The 13,308-nt window shown below is 46.3% G+C and overlaps 1 protein-coding gene across 7 annotated transcripts in view; it reads right to left on the bottom strand.

Moving 5' to 3' along the window:
- Positions 1–13,308, bottom strand: part of MGAT5 (alpha-1,6-mannosylglycoprotein 6-beta-N-acetylglucosaminyltransferase) — a 338,877-nt gene that overhangs the window by 37,076 nt on the left and 288,493 nt on the right. For all 7 annotated transcript variants that reach the window (XM_038565049.1, XM_038565050.1, XM_038565053.1 and 4 more), the window contains one exon: positions 9,846–9,995. In XM_038565049.1, coding sequence (XP_038420977.1) covers positions 9,846–9,995 — 150 coding nt within the window. The remainder of the gene's footprint in view (positions 1–9,845; positions 9,996–13,308) is intronic.

Below are 13,308 nucleotides of genomic sequence, written 5' to 3'. Positions count from 1 at the left end.
AGGAGACAAGACTGGAAAAACACTTGCTTAACTAAACAGAAGGTTTCTTCATTGAACCAAAGGAACAACAGGCCCTTTCAGGGACTCTGGGTGGAGGGACAGAAAGGTCACTTGGCGGTTTGATTACAGTTCAAATGGAGCGGCTTTAAAATGAGGGTAGGTCAGTAAACACGGGTTTTCGTAATGGGGTTTTCACTGGGGGACACCAACAACTTTGTTTTGATCTCCCCCTCAGTGGAGGCGAGCGGGTGCGGAGCTTCCCTCCTCACGAGCCCCAGCGCGCTTCGGCCGCCGGGCGAGAGATGGCAGCAGACGCACACTCTCCGGCCTCGGGCCCGGGACAAAGCGGCCTTGCTGCAGCCGGGATTCTCGGCCCCAAACCGAAGCAGCATCTCAGGGAAACGCCTCACTGCCTACCGCGCCCCCCCAACCTCTCCCAGGGCTGGGGGGCTGTAAGCTAGTGACCCACTGGGTCTGTCACTTCGCTTCTCCGCCCCCCCTCCACCTCCCACGGAGGGTCTCTCCCAGGGCTGGGGGGCTGTAAGCTAGTGACCCACCGGGTCCATCACTCCGCCTGCCCCCCAACCCCACGGGTCTCTCCCAGGGCTGGGGGGCTGTAAGCTAGTGACCCACTGGGTCTGTCACTTGGCTTCTCCGCCCCACCCCCTCCACCTCCCACGGAGTGTCTCTCCCAGGGCTGGAGGGCTGTAAGCTAGTGACCCACTGGGTCTGTCACTTCACTTCTCCGCCCCACCCCCTCCACCTTCCACGGAGGGTCTCTCCCAGGGCTGGAGGGCTGTAAGCTAGTGACCCGCCAGGTCCGTTGCTCCCAGAGGCCAGTGCTGAGATGGCTCCAGCCTCCAGAGGCACACAGATCACGGAAGGATAACTGGGCCCCACGGCATCCTTCCCTCCTGCCATCAGGCTGAGGAACACCCACACAGCCAGGCCCCGGAGTGAAGGATACTGGTGAAGTGGATACAGGGCAGGCTCGAGTCTCCTCTCTGGGGCCCCTCCTCAGCAATTCCGTCTTCGCAGGGGGTGTCAATGGAATGGTTGCTTAGAATGATGTGGGGCCAAGAGACCTGGGTCCCAGGTGCGGGTTCCCTGGGCACCACTGAGAGCCCCAGATAGTTTGTCCTGAGCGCTCAAAACCCGGACTGAACAGTGAGCATGGCCCACACTGGAAACACTGGAGCCCCCACAGGGATTCTTCTGGGACAAGAAACAAAAATCCCAGGTTTTCTGGGTAGACTCCCTATCCTATGACTGTATGTTCTTTTTGCACGAAACAGGGTACTTGACCTTTCTTGCTTGTTTGTTTTGGAGGAATAGCCTTTCATTTCCTATAAAACCTTGAGATGACCAAATATAACTGCCAGGGACCTCCGCTGGAGGAGTTGAGGAGAGCAGCTATGAGTGGCCAGCAGAGCTCCCACTGCCAGCTGGGGGCACTAGCCCTCGGGCAGAACCTCTGCGGATGTGTGCGTGAGGAACATCATGTTTGCAGGGGCCTGGAGGGTGTAGGATAGGAGAAGCATCTCCACCACCACTTGGAGGCCCTGTTTCTGTATCTTACTCTTAACTTTTAAATATTTTAATTAATTAATTTGTTTATTTATTAGAGCTAGATTGAGAACCTCAAGCAGAATCTTCGCGGAGCACAGATCCCAACATGGGGCTCTATCTCATGACCTGGAGATCATGACTTGTTCTGAAATGAAGAGGTGGACGCTTCACTGACAGAGCCACCCAGGCACCTCTGGATCTTACTCTTAATAAGTAGCTGACAGGAGTGAAATTATCAGAGAGAACTGAAGTGTAGAGGGTGTGGCCTGAGCATGTGACTGGGCGGTGGGTTGGGGGAGATGTCTGAGAACAGCAGAAGAAATGGAAGGCAAGACTGGGAGGGACTAGTCCCAAGACATTGCAGCTTTACTAAATATGAAGAATCCAGGGTTGCCATCATTCAGGCTTTTGAGCCCTGTGATCCACCCTATCAGTTTTGGGGGAAGATATGCAGCCTCTCCAGGGGAAAGATGACCTCTCTCAGGTGGTGGTTGGGTGTAAGAAAGCAAAGGGCTTCCAAATCCTTTTGACTCTGAGAAGAAAAGTGCTGGAAGATACAGATGGGGTGGGGGTGGGTTGTCTGTGGGTTTAACCAGAGACCTGGAGCCCACAATGTGTCCTGACCTCTGAAAATCAGGGCCTGCCATAAAGTGCCAATACCTCCATCAATCCTAAATTACAAGGAACTTTGGAGGAAATGCAGGATGCACAATGACTATTTAAGCGGAAAATCCTGGAAAAAAATTTAATTAGCTCCTTCGGACCAACCAATCTGAACCCATTAATTAAAAGGATTTGAGGCTGTTGCCTAATGGACTTGAATGTGACCTAGGTTTAATTATATCTGAGTAACAATTTGCACCATCTCGGCTGCCCTGCTGGCATCGAAAATATCTCAGTACACAGAAAGTAAATAGTTGGGGCTAACTCTCCAAAGCTGCACAATTTGAGAATGAAGCTTACGCAAATCCATACAATTTCTTGGCAATGAGTTTTCTTGTCACGCTAATTAGGATTGCAGGAAATGCAGGACTCAGAAACACCAAAATAACAGTTGTCACTTCTGTCAATAAGCAATTTTTTCTCATTTCCTGTGTACTCATTACCTGTGACATTATAATGGAGCAGACGCATTAAGGTCAAATAGCACACTTGAGGTTTGAATCACAAAAGGGTAGGCAGAGAGAGCACCTCACCAGCAAAGGGCATCCCAGAAACTTCTGAGTGCCAGGGTCTTGGCACACATCAGAGCCTTAACCATACTCAATTTCCTTTCCCCCAGTCCCCAGCACTGTGCTACGTACAGATCTCCGCAGCACAGGAGCAACAGACACACCACAAGAATGCATTCAAGCAGAGGCTTACCTTTTCAAGAGGAAACTGGGTGTATTTTATTTATACTTCATCTGGCCTTCAGAAGCCCAGAATCGAATGAAGATATTCCAGATGAAGGAACCATCTTCATGGCTGCAATTCCTCCCCTTATCAGTAAGCATTTTTAAACTGGGGGAATCACATGCTCTAAAATTAAATTTTTGAACTTAACACTGAGCAAGAGAAAAGGGAGGAAGCACCACAGATTTTAGTCACGGCACAGGACCAGAACATTCCTACATGTCCACAAACGATTCAGTAAAGCCACTCAGAGTCTTCCTCTGTGCGAAAGGAGAAACGGAAATTGTTTTAAATCCCTAAATCTGGAGTAGTTAACAGAGAATCCTTTCAACATGGATAGAGGTGGTTCCTAGGAGGACTCCACGTGAGTTCAGTCTGTTTCTAGTCACTATGGATGGGGAACATCAAAAATATCCAAAATAGAAGACACTCATTGAACCTAATAGCTTTTCTGACTAGCCTGAACTAGCTAAATTAGTGGACTGGTTCAGGAGGGAGTCAGGGCAATGAATCCATCTTAGCTTATGCAGTAAATTGAATACTGGCACAAAGTGATGAGGACAATGTGGGACCTGACAGCACAGAGTCTAACTCAGGCCAACCGGAGCTCAAATCCCGACTGCATCACTTCCTAGTTCTGTAACTCTGGGAAATGGTTAATGCCTCCTCCTACAGATTAGCTGAGGTCCATTGACAACATACTCTCTCCAGCTGTGAGACCTTACTCAGGGTATCACAAGCTCTCTAAACCGTCCTGTCACATATATAATGGTGAAAATAATAGTGCTTTATTGCATGAGGCTGCTGCAAATACTAAATGAGATGTTTCGTAGAAATGATATATTCCAGAGTTGGGGCTGAAGTAAAATGTTCACTGAACAGGAGTCTGAATCCAGATGAAACTTCACGCAGCTGCACACTCATGACCTTGTATTGTTTAGCTGGAGTTTACATGTGTGTGAGCTGTGCTTGTGGGTTTTGTAAGATGTTCGGCACCTGTATGTGTATTTATGAGTTGTCTCTATTTCATAAAGTATCTGGACTAAAAAAAGGGGGGAAGGACATCCATGAGAAGAGCAAGAAGGCATGGTTTATGGTGGCTGCCTCATGGAGAGGCCAGTTTCATGAGCCAGGTGCTATTGCTAAGCCTTACTTGTTTCTTCTTCATTTAATGATGGAGAATCCCTGTAGTATTGGTAATGTATCTTTGAAAAGAATCTTTATATCTTTAAAAAGGATCCATATGGCAGCTGAGAATGGAGGAAATGTATTCTCCTGAGAGATGATGCTGCCATGTAACCTCAAGGGTCCCTCTCTGGCCATGTGTCTGTCCCTTTCGCACTTGATGCTGAAGGAAGAGAACAGTGGCCAAGATCTCTCCCATTAGGTTTGGCTATAACCTTTCACGGGCTGCCCACGTCCCTAACCTAAACTATAAGAAGATTCTCTTGCAAAGAACTAGAAGGGCAAAGGAGACAAGACAATGATACGAGTCAAGTATGTTTAAGTGCTCAGTTTGTCAGAGTTGGCTGCTATCGCAAAGGCTATTTTCTAGAGACCAGCTCACTGGGTAGGCTCCCAGACTACCCTAAAGTGGCCTTTTAGAAACAAAACACAAAAAAAAAAAAAAAAAAAAAAGAAACAAAACACAACAATACAAAAAAAAAAAAACAAAAAAACAAACAAAAAAAAACACAACAATACCAAAACCAAAAGTTCACACATCGGTAATTTGGAAATGCCAGTTCAAAATCCAGGGGGCTGCAATTTCATTATAAATGCGTTAACTTGGAGATGGGGTGGGTAAGAAAATATTGGGATAAGTTCTTAACTGTAGATGCTGATAATCTTCAGCCGCCCAGTATGAAATGTTTACTGTTGTAAGGTGTGAGGCAGCGCAAAAGGCCTATTCACTGTCACGTTAAGGATGGGCTCTCATGATACTGAGGTCAGAAGGCTTTTGTGAGAAGAGATCATTCATGGGGGTGCCTAGGTGGCTCAGTCATTCAAGCATCTGCCTTTGACTCCAGTCCTGATCTCGGGGTCCTGGGATGGAGCCCCACATCAGGCTCCCCGCTCAGCGGGGAGTCTGTTTCTCTTCCTCTGCCCCTATCTGCTCATGTTCTCTCTTTCTCTCTCTCAAATGAATAAGTAAAATCTTTAAAAACAAAAACAAAAACAAAAAAACAGCAGTAGTTCACCAACAGGGCATAGGTAAGGGTTAGAGAAAATGGCTGGCACTATTGTAACAATCCCCATGATCATGTGCACCACAGTAACACAGATGTGCCCTGTTAAAATGTGCCTGATCATTGGCTTCTGTCCTTCAGAGTAAGCTCCTGCTCTTATTTAAAGGACTTCACAAGTCACAGTGCAACATTTTGCACGACTAAATGGTTGACCCTGCTTATAGCATCACAGTAGTTTTATGTTGGCATCACTCTTTATTATTGTTACTACTTCTCCCTGTGTACTTTTCATGCGCTGTAGTCACCAGTTTACTTGTTTGTCCCCTCTACTACATCTGCATACTGCTCACGGGCAAAATTGTCTTAGTCATCCCTGTAGCACAAACGCCTGGAATAAGGCCTGGAATGTATTCAGTAGTGAATGCACATTTGTCAGAAACATGAGCAAAAGAATAAATACTAATAGATTAGATCTTTCCAGCAATCAAGTGTCTCTGTGAGGAGGAGATGCTGAATGTTTTCATGTGTATATATGAGTGTGTGGATGTACTTCTGTTCCTGTGTCAGAGAAGTCACTGAATCACCTTGCTATACACTCTGCATTCTACACACATAGGTGAGAGGAGAAGAGGGAGAAAGGAGTACGTGTGTATACAACTTTTTTTTCCATCTGGCTGGAATGGGAATAATTTTAGTTATCAGCCACTTGGATGAAGCTTCCTTGACTATCTGAGGGTGAATATTTCCCTGTCTGAAATGGAGGATGGATTGCTCCATCACTAAGTAAGTGCGTAGGCTCTCTCACAGGCCACACCTGGGTGATATGTAGGCAATATAATGGAGAGGCAGACACAGGGTATAGAAGGACAGTGTCATTTGCTGTGGAAATCTTGGAGATTTAGGTATGTGATTCATGAGAAAAACAAGAAGTCACTCTTATGGGCATGGTCCCAAGATCCCAAATGGCTAATGGATTTCATCCTGACTCTTTCCTTCATTCTTTATATAATCACCTGAAGGCCTTATACAAGCTAGGCACTGTTCTAGGCATTGAAATTGTACCTGTAAACAGAACGGGCAAAGCTCCTCTGCCATCATGGAACTGCACAGGAGTCTGGGTCCCTGGGTGGTGGCCACCTCAAGCCCCGGACTTCAGAGAGACTGTTCGACCACATCCAAGCTCAAAGTCATGGCTGATGGGCGGGGGGGAAGGGGGGTCAGACAAGGGGATGGGATGGAACAGGGATAGTATACATTGCATATCCTCCAATCCTCATTTTTGAAGGAGCCTCCCATGCTAAGATTGGGAGGGTGGGGACCTGAAGAAGTTAAAATTAGGAAGAAGCAGTAAGAAATCAAATTAAAAGAGATTAGGACTTGGGGCACTTGGGTGGCTCAGTGGTTGAGCGCTTGCCTTTGGCTCGGGTTGTAGATCCTGGGGTCCTGGGATCGAGTCCCACATCGGGGTCCCTGCAGGGAGCCTACTTCTCCCTCTACCTGTGTCTCTCATGAATAAATAAATAAAATCTTAAAAGAGAGAGAGAGAGAAAAAAGAAAGATGAGGACTTAACCCCAAAATAAAAACATGCAACCCAGTGCTGCCTGAAACTGTATTCCCAGTCTGTTGGACTGAAAGCCTTGTCTATGATCCTCTGATAAATAATTAATTCATCCAAATTTATATGGTGATTAGAAGAGTCTTTTAGATTCAACAACTTCCAGGCTCTTTTTAGCCCCAATTTTAGTGTGGCACCCAATTCCTGTATCTTTTTTTTTTTTAAGATTTATTTATTCATGAGGGAGGGGGGAGAGAGAGAGAGAGAGAGAGAGAGAGAGAGAGAGAGAGAAGCAGAGACACAGGCAGAGGGAGAAGCAGGCTCCATGCAGGGAGCCTGACGTGGAACTCAATCTGGAGTCTCCAGGATCAACACCCTGGGTCGAAGGTGGCGCTAAGCTGCTGAGCCACCCGGGCTGCCCCAATTCCTCCATCTTTACAGACTCCCTGCAGCTGGAGTCAGCGAACGACAAGTGCACTCTTGCGGCATGTCGGGTCAAACTTCTGCCAAGCACAGGGTTTCCTAGGCCTGGGTGCAGGGCTTCAAAGATGGCTCATATGGAAAAATAATGAGCGAGGAACTGATGAAGCATCAGTCAGTTCACCTGTCTCCAAACCTGAAGGAACACCAGGCTCACTTCCCTCTCCAGTAAGTCTGAGGAGTGTGCGAATCCCATTCATTCTCCAGACGTTTGCTTCTCTGTACCTCCAGTTCTCCACTTTCAACGTGGATTGGAATAAATCGCTTTTAAATTGCTCAGAGACACAGAGGAAGGAGTTAGAGGCAGAAAGGGTTATAAATGCAAAGCCTGACTGGTCTTTAGTGTCATTATTTCAAAGCCCAAGATCCATTCATTTTAGTGCCTGCTGCTGTGTTCTGGGTATGAGGGGAGTCTCTGCAACACACGGCCTCATTTTCATCGTATTTGCCAACTGTTTTAGCCATAATTCCAGTCAGAGTGCTTTAATACATTCTAGTCGGATGAACAGGCAATACAAAATGGGATCAGTGACATCCTGTGAAGGCACCAGTTTTTCAAGGATAAATCTATGCCCCTCACATTCAAAATTCAAGCTGCAGTCCTTGGCTCTTGGGCAATCTCTCACATCATGGCCTGGACATCCCAGGACACTTCTCTTTTCCTCCCCGGGACATCGAGGACCTCAGCTTCGGCCTATTTCCCTTTTCTGACAGGGTAAATGGGTGGTAGGTAAGTCTGGGTTCTTTTAAAATTTCCAAGGCTGAGTAAGACATTCACGAGCTGGGTTAATAGGAGTGCGCGAGACAGTAATGACACGCTGTTGAAAACCAGCGCTGCCAAATGTAATTTTAAAGGAGCTTGAGCTTTTTCTACCATCTGATGTGGGGAAAAGTAAAATGAGGCAAATGGCAAAAATAGCATTGCCACTAAAGGGCCCGGACATTCTAACGATTCTAAAATGTCATCCTGAGACAGAAAAAGAACGGAAAGCCGAGAGTGCAAGCTGGGGAACACGCTTCACTCCTGGATTGCCACAAATAGTCATTGGACTACATATGATCTTGCGAGGAAATGAGATCTTAATTAATACAAACCAGATCTCTGGCTAAGGAGATAATTTATCCAATTATTTTATTCATGGAATCACCAAATGACTTGGAGGTAGAAATGATAAAATATATTCACATATGGAGAAACTGAGGCAGAAAGGAGCTAGATATTTTGTTGGCTGGTGAGTGTCCATTCAGTGTTCTCCAGTTTGGGTGTTTATTCATAAGGATGGTACCTTAAGGGCCTAGCAGAGCTTTAATTTGCAAAATAAATAAATTAAAATTAAAATTAAAATAAAAAAAAAATCATGAGTAAGGGTCACCTCCCAGACAAAGTAAGTGACTGTGGGCAAGCCAAACACTCTAGCCTACTTTTTCCTGTTTATTTATTTATTTTTCTTTTTCCTGTTTAAAATGAAGTTAACAACAGTACCTTCTCTAGCTACCTCTTTGGGCTGTTATGAGAATTAAACAGGAAAGCATATGTGAACACACTTGCCCAAATCCATATATCACACAATGATGAGAAATCACTGGTAAGCCACAGAGCCTCTCACCCACTCAGCCTTCTCCCTACCTTAAAAATGAAGACTCCCCACCAGTCAGGGCCCTGAACAGAAATATCCACTGTCCCGTGAAGATAAGCTGCCCTGTGCTTTAAGGAAAGGATCACACTTGTTTTCTTCACTCTGATATCCCTTGCCCCCTGAATGGCTCTTCAAAGCCAAACTTGGTCTACTTGCAAGTCCTCTAATGTCATTTTGTACTTTTACAGAAGAATTATAGGCACTAGGTCAAAAGAATGCCTTCATCATGCCACCAAAATACAGTTCTCCATTGGGGGCTCCCCTAGTTACCTAGACCATGGGGTCTGAAGTCTGTCTACGCCCGTGACAACTGGCCCCTCAGCCCCTTATCAAATGTTTCCTCTCACTATTTCCCAGCAATAGAGCAGCTGAGCGGCTTTGTGGCTCTCCCCTGAATGTGTCTTCTCTGCCCCCACCCTGTGACTCTCCCCCGTCTCCCCTGAGTGCCAGGTGCGTCCACACCCTGCCCATCGTTCACCTCCTATGTCTTTCACAGAGCTTTTCCTGCTTGAGCCTGAAGGGCTTCTACCCTTCTACCATCTGAACTTCTTCCGTGTCCAGTACAAACTTTTTGAATGAGAAGGTGTGAGGAAAAGCCAGGTGGGGGGCCGATTCCTTGAATGGTGCCCTTAGGGAGGTGGGGGAGCCAAGTAGCCCAGGCTTGCTGGGAAAGCTGCTAAGTTATCACAAGGGCCTGACCCTTGAGACAAGGCCTTCCCTTTTCTGTTTGCCACTGTATCCCCAGCCCCTCACTTGATGCCTGGCACAGCGTAGGTCTTTGGTAAATAAGTTTTAAAATAATTTTAGACTTAAAATCAGTTTTAAATAAGTGTTAAACTTTCCGCAATTAACTCTTAAGCTACAGCTGATCTAGAAAACCACTGCCCAGAAACGACCCAACGAGCCACTTTAACATTGCAAAGACAGCATGAGAGATTCTGATCCCATCCGCAACACCAACAGAAACAAACTGTGAACAACATCGCTGATGGATTTTTACAGCATCACTCAAGACCTACCTTGGTTTCTCGGAGGAGAAATTGCAGGTCTCGTCCACTGAGGATACCGTGGTTTTTCACGTAACTGGGAATATTTTTCGTGCTGGAGCCATAAACAGTCGCGTGTACTTCCATGTACGTGTGAATAATGTCCAAATAGATTTTCTTATTCTAAAGAGGAGACACAAAGGGAGGGCATTTCTTTTTTTCTTTTCATTCTTGTAACAACCTGCCTCATAGCTGGAGGCCACGGAGACAGAGCTCTTAATATGGAGATTGTAGGAATTCGCCAATCCAACCCGTATTATTTCTTTCAAAAGTAATCTGACTGGATTTTGAGGGCAAACATAGTCATAGTGCCGCTGTACAATTCTGCAAGAAGGAACATATTATGCAGCAATATATTACTGAATATCCAACGACAGCTCAAGGCCAATTGTTTTAAAGTATTATCCTCGCTTTGTAAGTTACCAGGGACCCAACACTTTGCATTTGGCTCCTGTGCCTTATGGGGGAGGAAGTTTGGGGAAGGAAAGCCCAGAGAAGGCAGTCAGTTGGACTGGAATATTTATCTGGAGATGCTAAGCTGTCCCCAAGGAATGCAAACATCCCCAGCTCTTGCCAGTATTTCTAGTGATGATTAACGCATGTTGTCAGAACTGGATCCCACCGACTTGGGATCAGGGGGAGATTGAGAGTTTCCCACAATATACACTGATTGACTCGGCAGCTGGTGAGATAATGAGCATATCCAGGTAGACAAAAATGGAAAAAAGATTAAATGTGCAACCCTGATGAACCCTGAGCCATTCAAAAGTAGCTTTATTTTTATTAGAAGCAAAACAAAACCTCTTTTCTGTACTGAATTTTGAGGCACATTTTCTAAATCAAAACCACCTGTGAAGCGGAAGCGACTCACTTTCCCTTCCTCTTCGCGTTTGTGTGACTAAGTAGCACAAGCTGGATTTTGTAGGTTGCTTTTTCTTTACTTTTTTTTTTTTTGAAATTTGAAAGATTCAAGTTCTGTAATGTTTTCCAGTTGTATGAAAGTGGGACAAGTTTTTTTTTCTCATACTAAGCCTGTTTTCACACACTCCAGGAAAATGTATTAATAGCCAGTTCCGTGACTAAAGACCACAAGGGATGTAGGGGTGTGGCACCAGCAGCCACAGGGCTCAGAGAAGGGGAAGGGGCTCTGCTGCAGGGAGGGAGGCAGCGCTTGCCTGCTTGCCTGCCTCTTCGCAGTGTTCTGAGCCCGCTGCAGGGCCTGGCCTTGGCCACGAGCTACCCTGGTGGAGAATGTGAGAAAGGACTCTCCATTCTGTGGGATGCATGTTTCAAATCACATATTAGAAGTCTTCATGGCTGAAAAAACAGCCTCGTTCCCATTCTCCATCTTATGCACCAAGATGATTTTGTTCAGAATCAACCAAGTCTGTGCCTAAATGGACCCATGAATAAAATGAATACTTGGACTGAAAGTTTAATTTCATGCCATGTTTGGTATGGCTGGAAGATGCTAAATTCATCACTTCAGAGATGTACACCCTTGAATTACTGCAGAGGTGACTAGAAACAGTTTATAAACCCTGACTTCCCATTCATAGCTTGAGTCAAATTCAGGATCACCTCCCTGATATATATTAATTGGGGAGGGGGGTTCTAGGACATAGGTTTTGAGCCAGAGGTACCTGGTAGTTCCTGTCCCAAAAAATCCCCTTCTCAGGGACTCCATCCCCACCCACAGTCCCTGGTAGATAGGGAGGGAATTCTGTAACCTTGGTCCCCTGCCACCGCTGGCTGGCCTGGAGTGTGTCTGACCCGAGGGGGACCCACCTCTAGGCTGGCCAGGAGCCTGGGACAGAATGGCCAGGCTCAGGAGGATGAGCTGAGCCAATCAGACCCTCTCTCAGGAGCTCAGAAGGCTGTACACAGGGAGATTTCTGCCAGAAGGCTGTGGGCTATAGAGCAGAGAGGTCGCTTGGTGTTGGAGTCTGGGTAATGCTGAGCCAGATACAAGTTCTCAGGAAGCCAGCTGCCAGTTTTGGGGGGTGGAGGTGGAAAGAGTGCCAGGTGAGAGTTGAAAGGAGGACAAGGGGAGACCGAGACAGCTGGTAATAAGAGGGACCCAGGGAGTGAGTGAGACCTACACATTATCCCTCCAAGCAAGACAGAGAACAGGGCCATGGGAGGGAGAGAAGGAGGAGGAAAGACCACGGAAGGAGCGAGTGAGAAAAGAAAGCTCAGAGATACCAAAGAGAGAAAAACTGGCCCCAGAGGTATTCTGGGTCCTGCTCCATCCACAGCTGTTCTCTATCCCAAATTTCCCAGATCTTTCTGGATCCTTCCAACAATAATAGCATCTTCCCAAACTCTCCCCTATTGTACCCCCAACCTTTTGCCTGACCTACTCTGGGTGGATTCCTACCATCCAAAAGGAGGCCTGTTGGTCCACCTTGTTGGGTTTTGTTCAGGGACAGGGCAGGCATCTCTCCTTTAAACAAAAAGAGACATTTCCCTGTGAAAAAGCCAGCTGCTAACTAGTGAAGATGGACCAAAGGTCCTTGGACTAGATCTATGGTGAGTGACAGAACAGAGGATGGTCCACCCATTGGGTGGTTCCTGTGCTGGAGAATACTCACTACAGACAGACAGGATTAGGACTCCCAGACCAAATGCCTGGGGAGTGACGATACACAGGTTACAACACACGTATTGCCATCAGTCCCAGAAGAGGTGGCGGCTCCTTGAAATATAGCAAGGGGGCAACCTCAGGCAAATAAAAAGAAGTATGTGTTATATATATATATATATATACACACACACACACACACAAGGGCCAATAATAACGTTTGTGAATTTATTAATATGAAAGCCTGGTCAAGTCTGAAAGTAAGAATTACCTTCAGAGAAAATTTATGTAATTTCATGAGTGAGAAAATCAAACAGGTTATTAGAGGAAAACAAATGTTTCCAACATAACTCTAACCTTTGAAGCTGACATGACGACTGGGTGATTCACCCTGGGTCTCTTGTTGCCACTTGTCAAGAGTACTGCCAGGATCTGGTGAGGGTGAGTCACATCACAGATTTCAGGGGAAGGGGCACAGGAACCACTCACACTGGGCTGCCTCCCTTCTCAAAGGTAATGCTCCCTGGGTGCTACAGGAATCCAAGAGCCAACTCCAGCTTAGGGCTACTGCCTGAATTTCAGGTTCAAACGTCCAACTGCCTCCCGAACCTAGCACACTCTATCTTGGTGTGCTACAGGCACTTCCAACTCAACAGGTCAAAAAGGGAATCCATCATCCTCTGTTCCCAGATCAGCATCACCCTATGTGCTTCTCATCACTGTGACTGGCAGGAATCTGCACCAGATCAATAAGGTACCTGTACCAGAATCACCCTTGTCGTTCCACACATCAAATTAGGCACAAAGCCCTACTGATTCTGCCTCCATAATATCAAATCTGTCTCCTCTCAA

Source organism: Canis lupus, chromosome 19 (assembly GCF_011100685.1).
Source record: "Canis lupus familiaris isolate Mischka breed German Shepherd chromosome 19, alternate assembly UU_Cfam_GSD_1.0, whole genome shotgun sequence".
Lineage (NCBI taxonomy): Eukaryota > Metazoa > Chordata > Mammalia > Carnivora > Canidae > Canis > Canis lupus.
The sequence above is the reverse complement of the archived record's forward strand: the minus strand, read 5'-3'. Positions and strand labels throughout refer to the sequence as shown.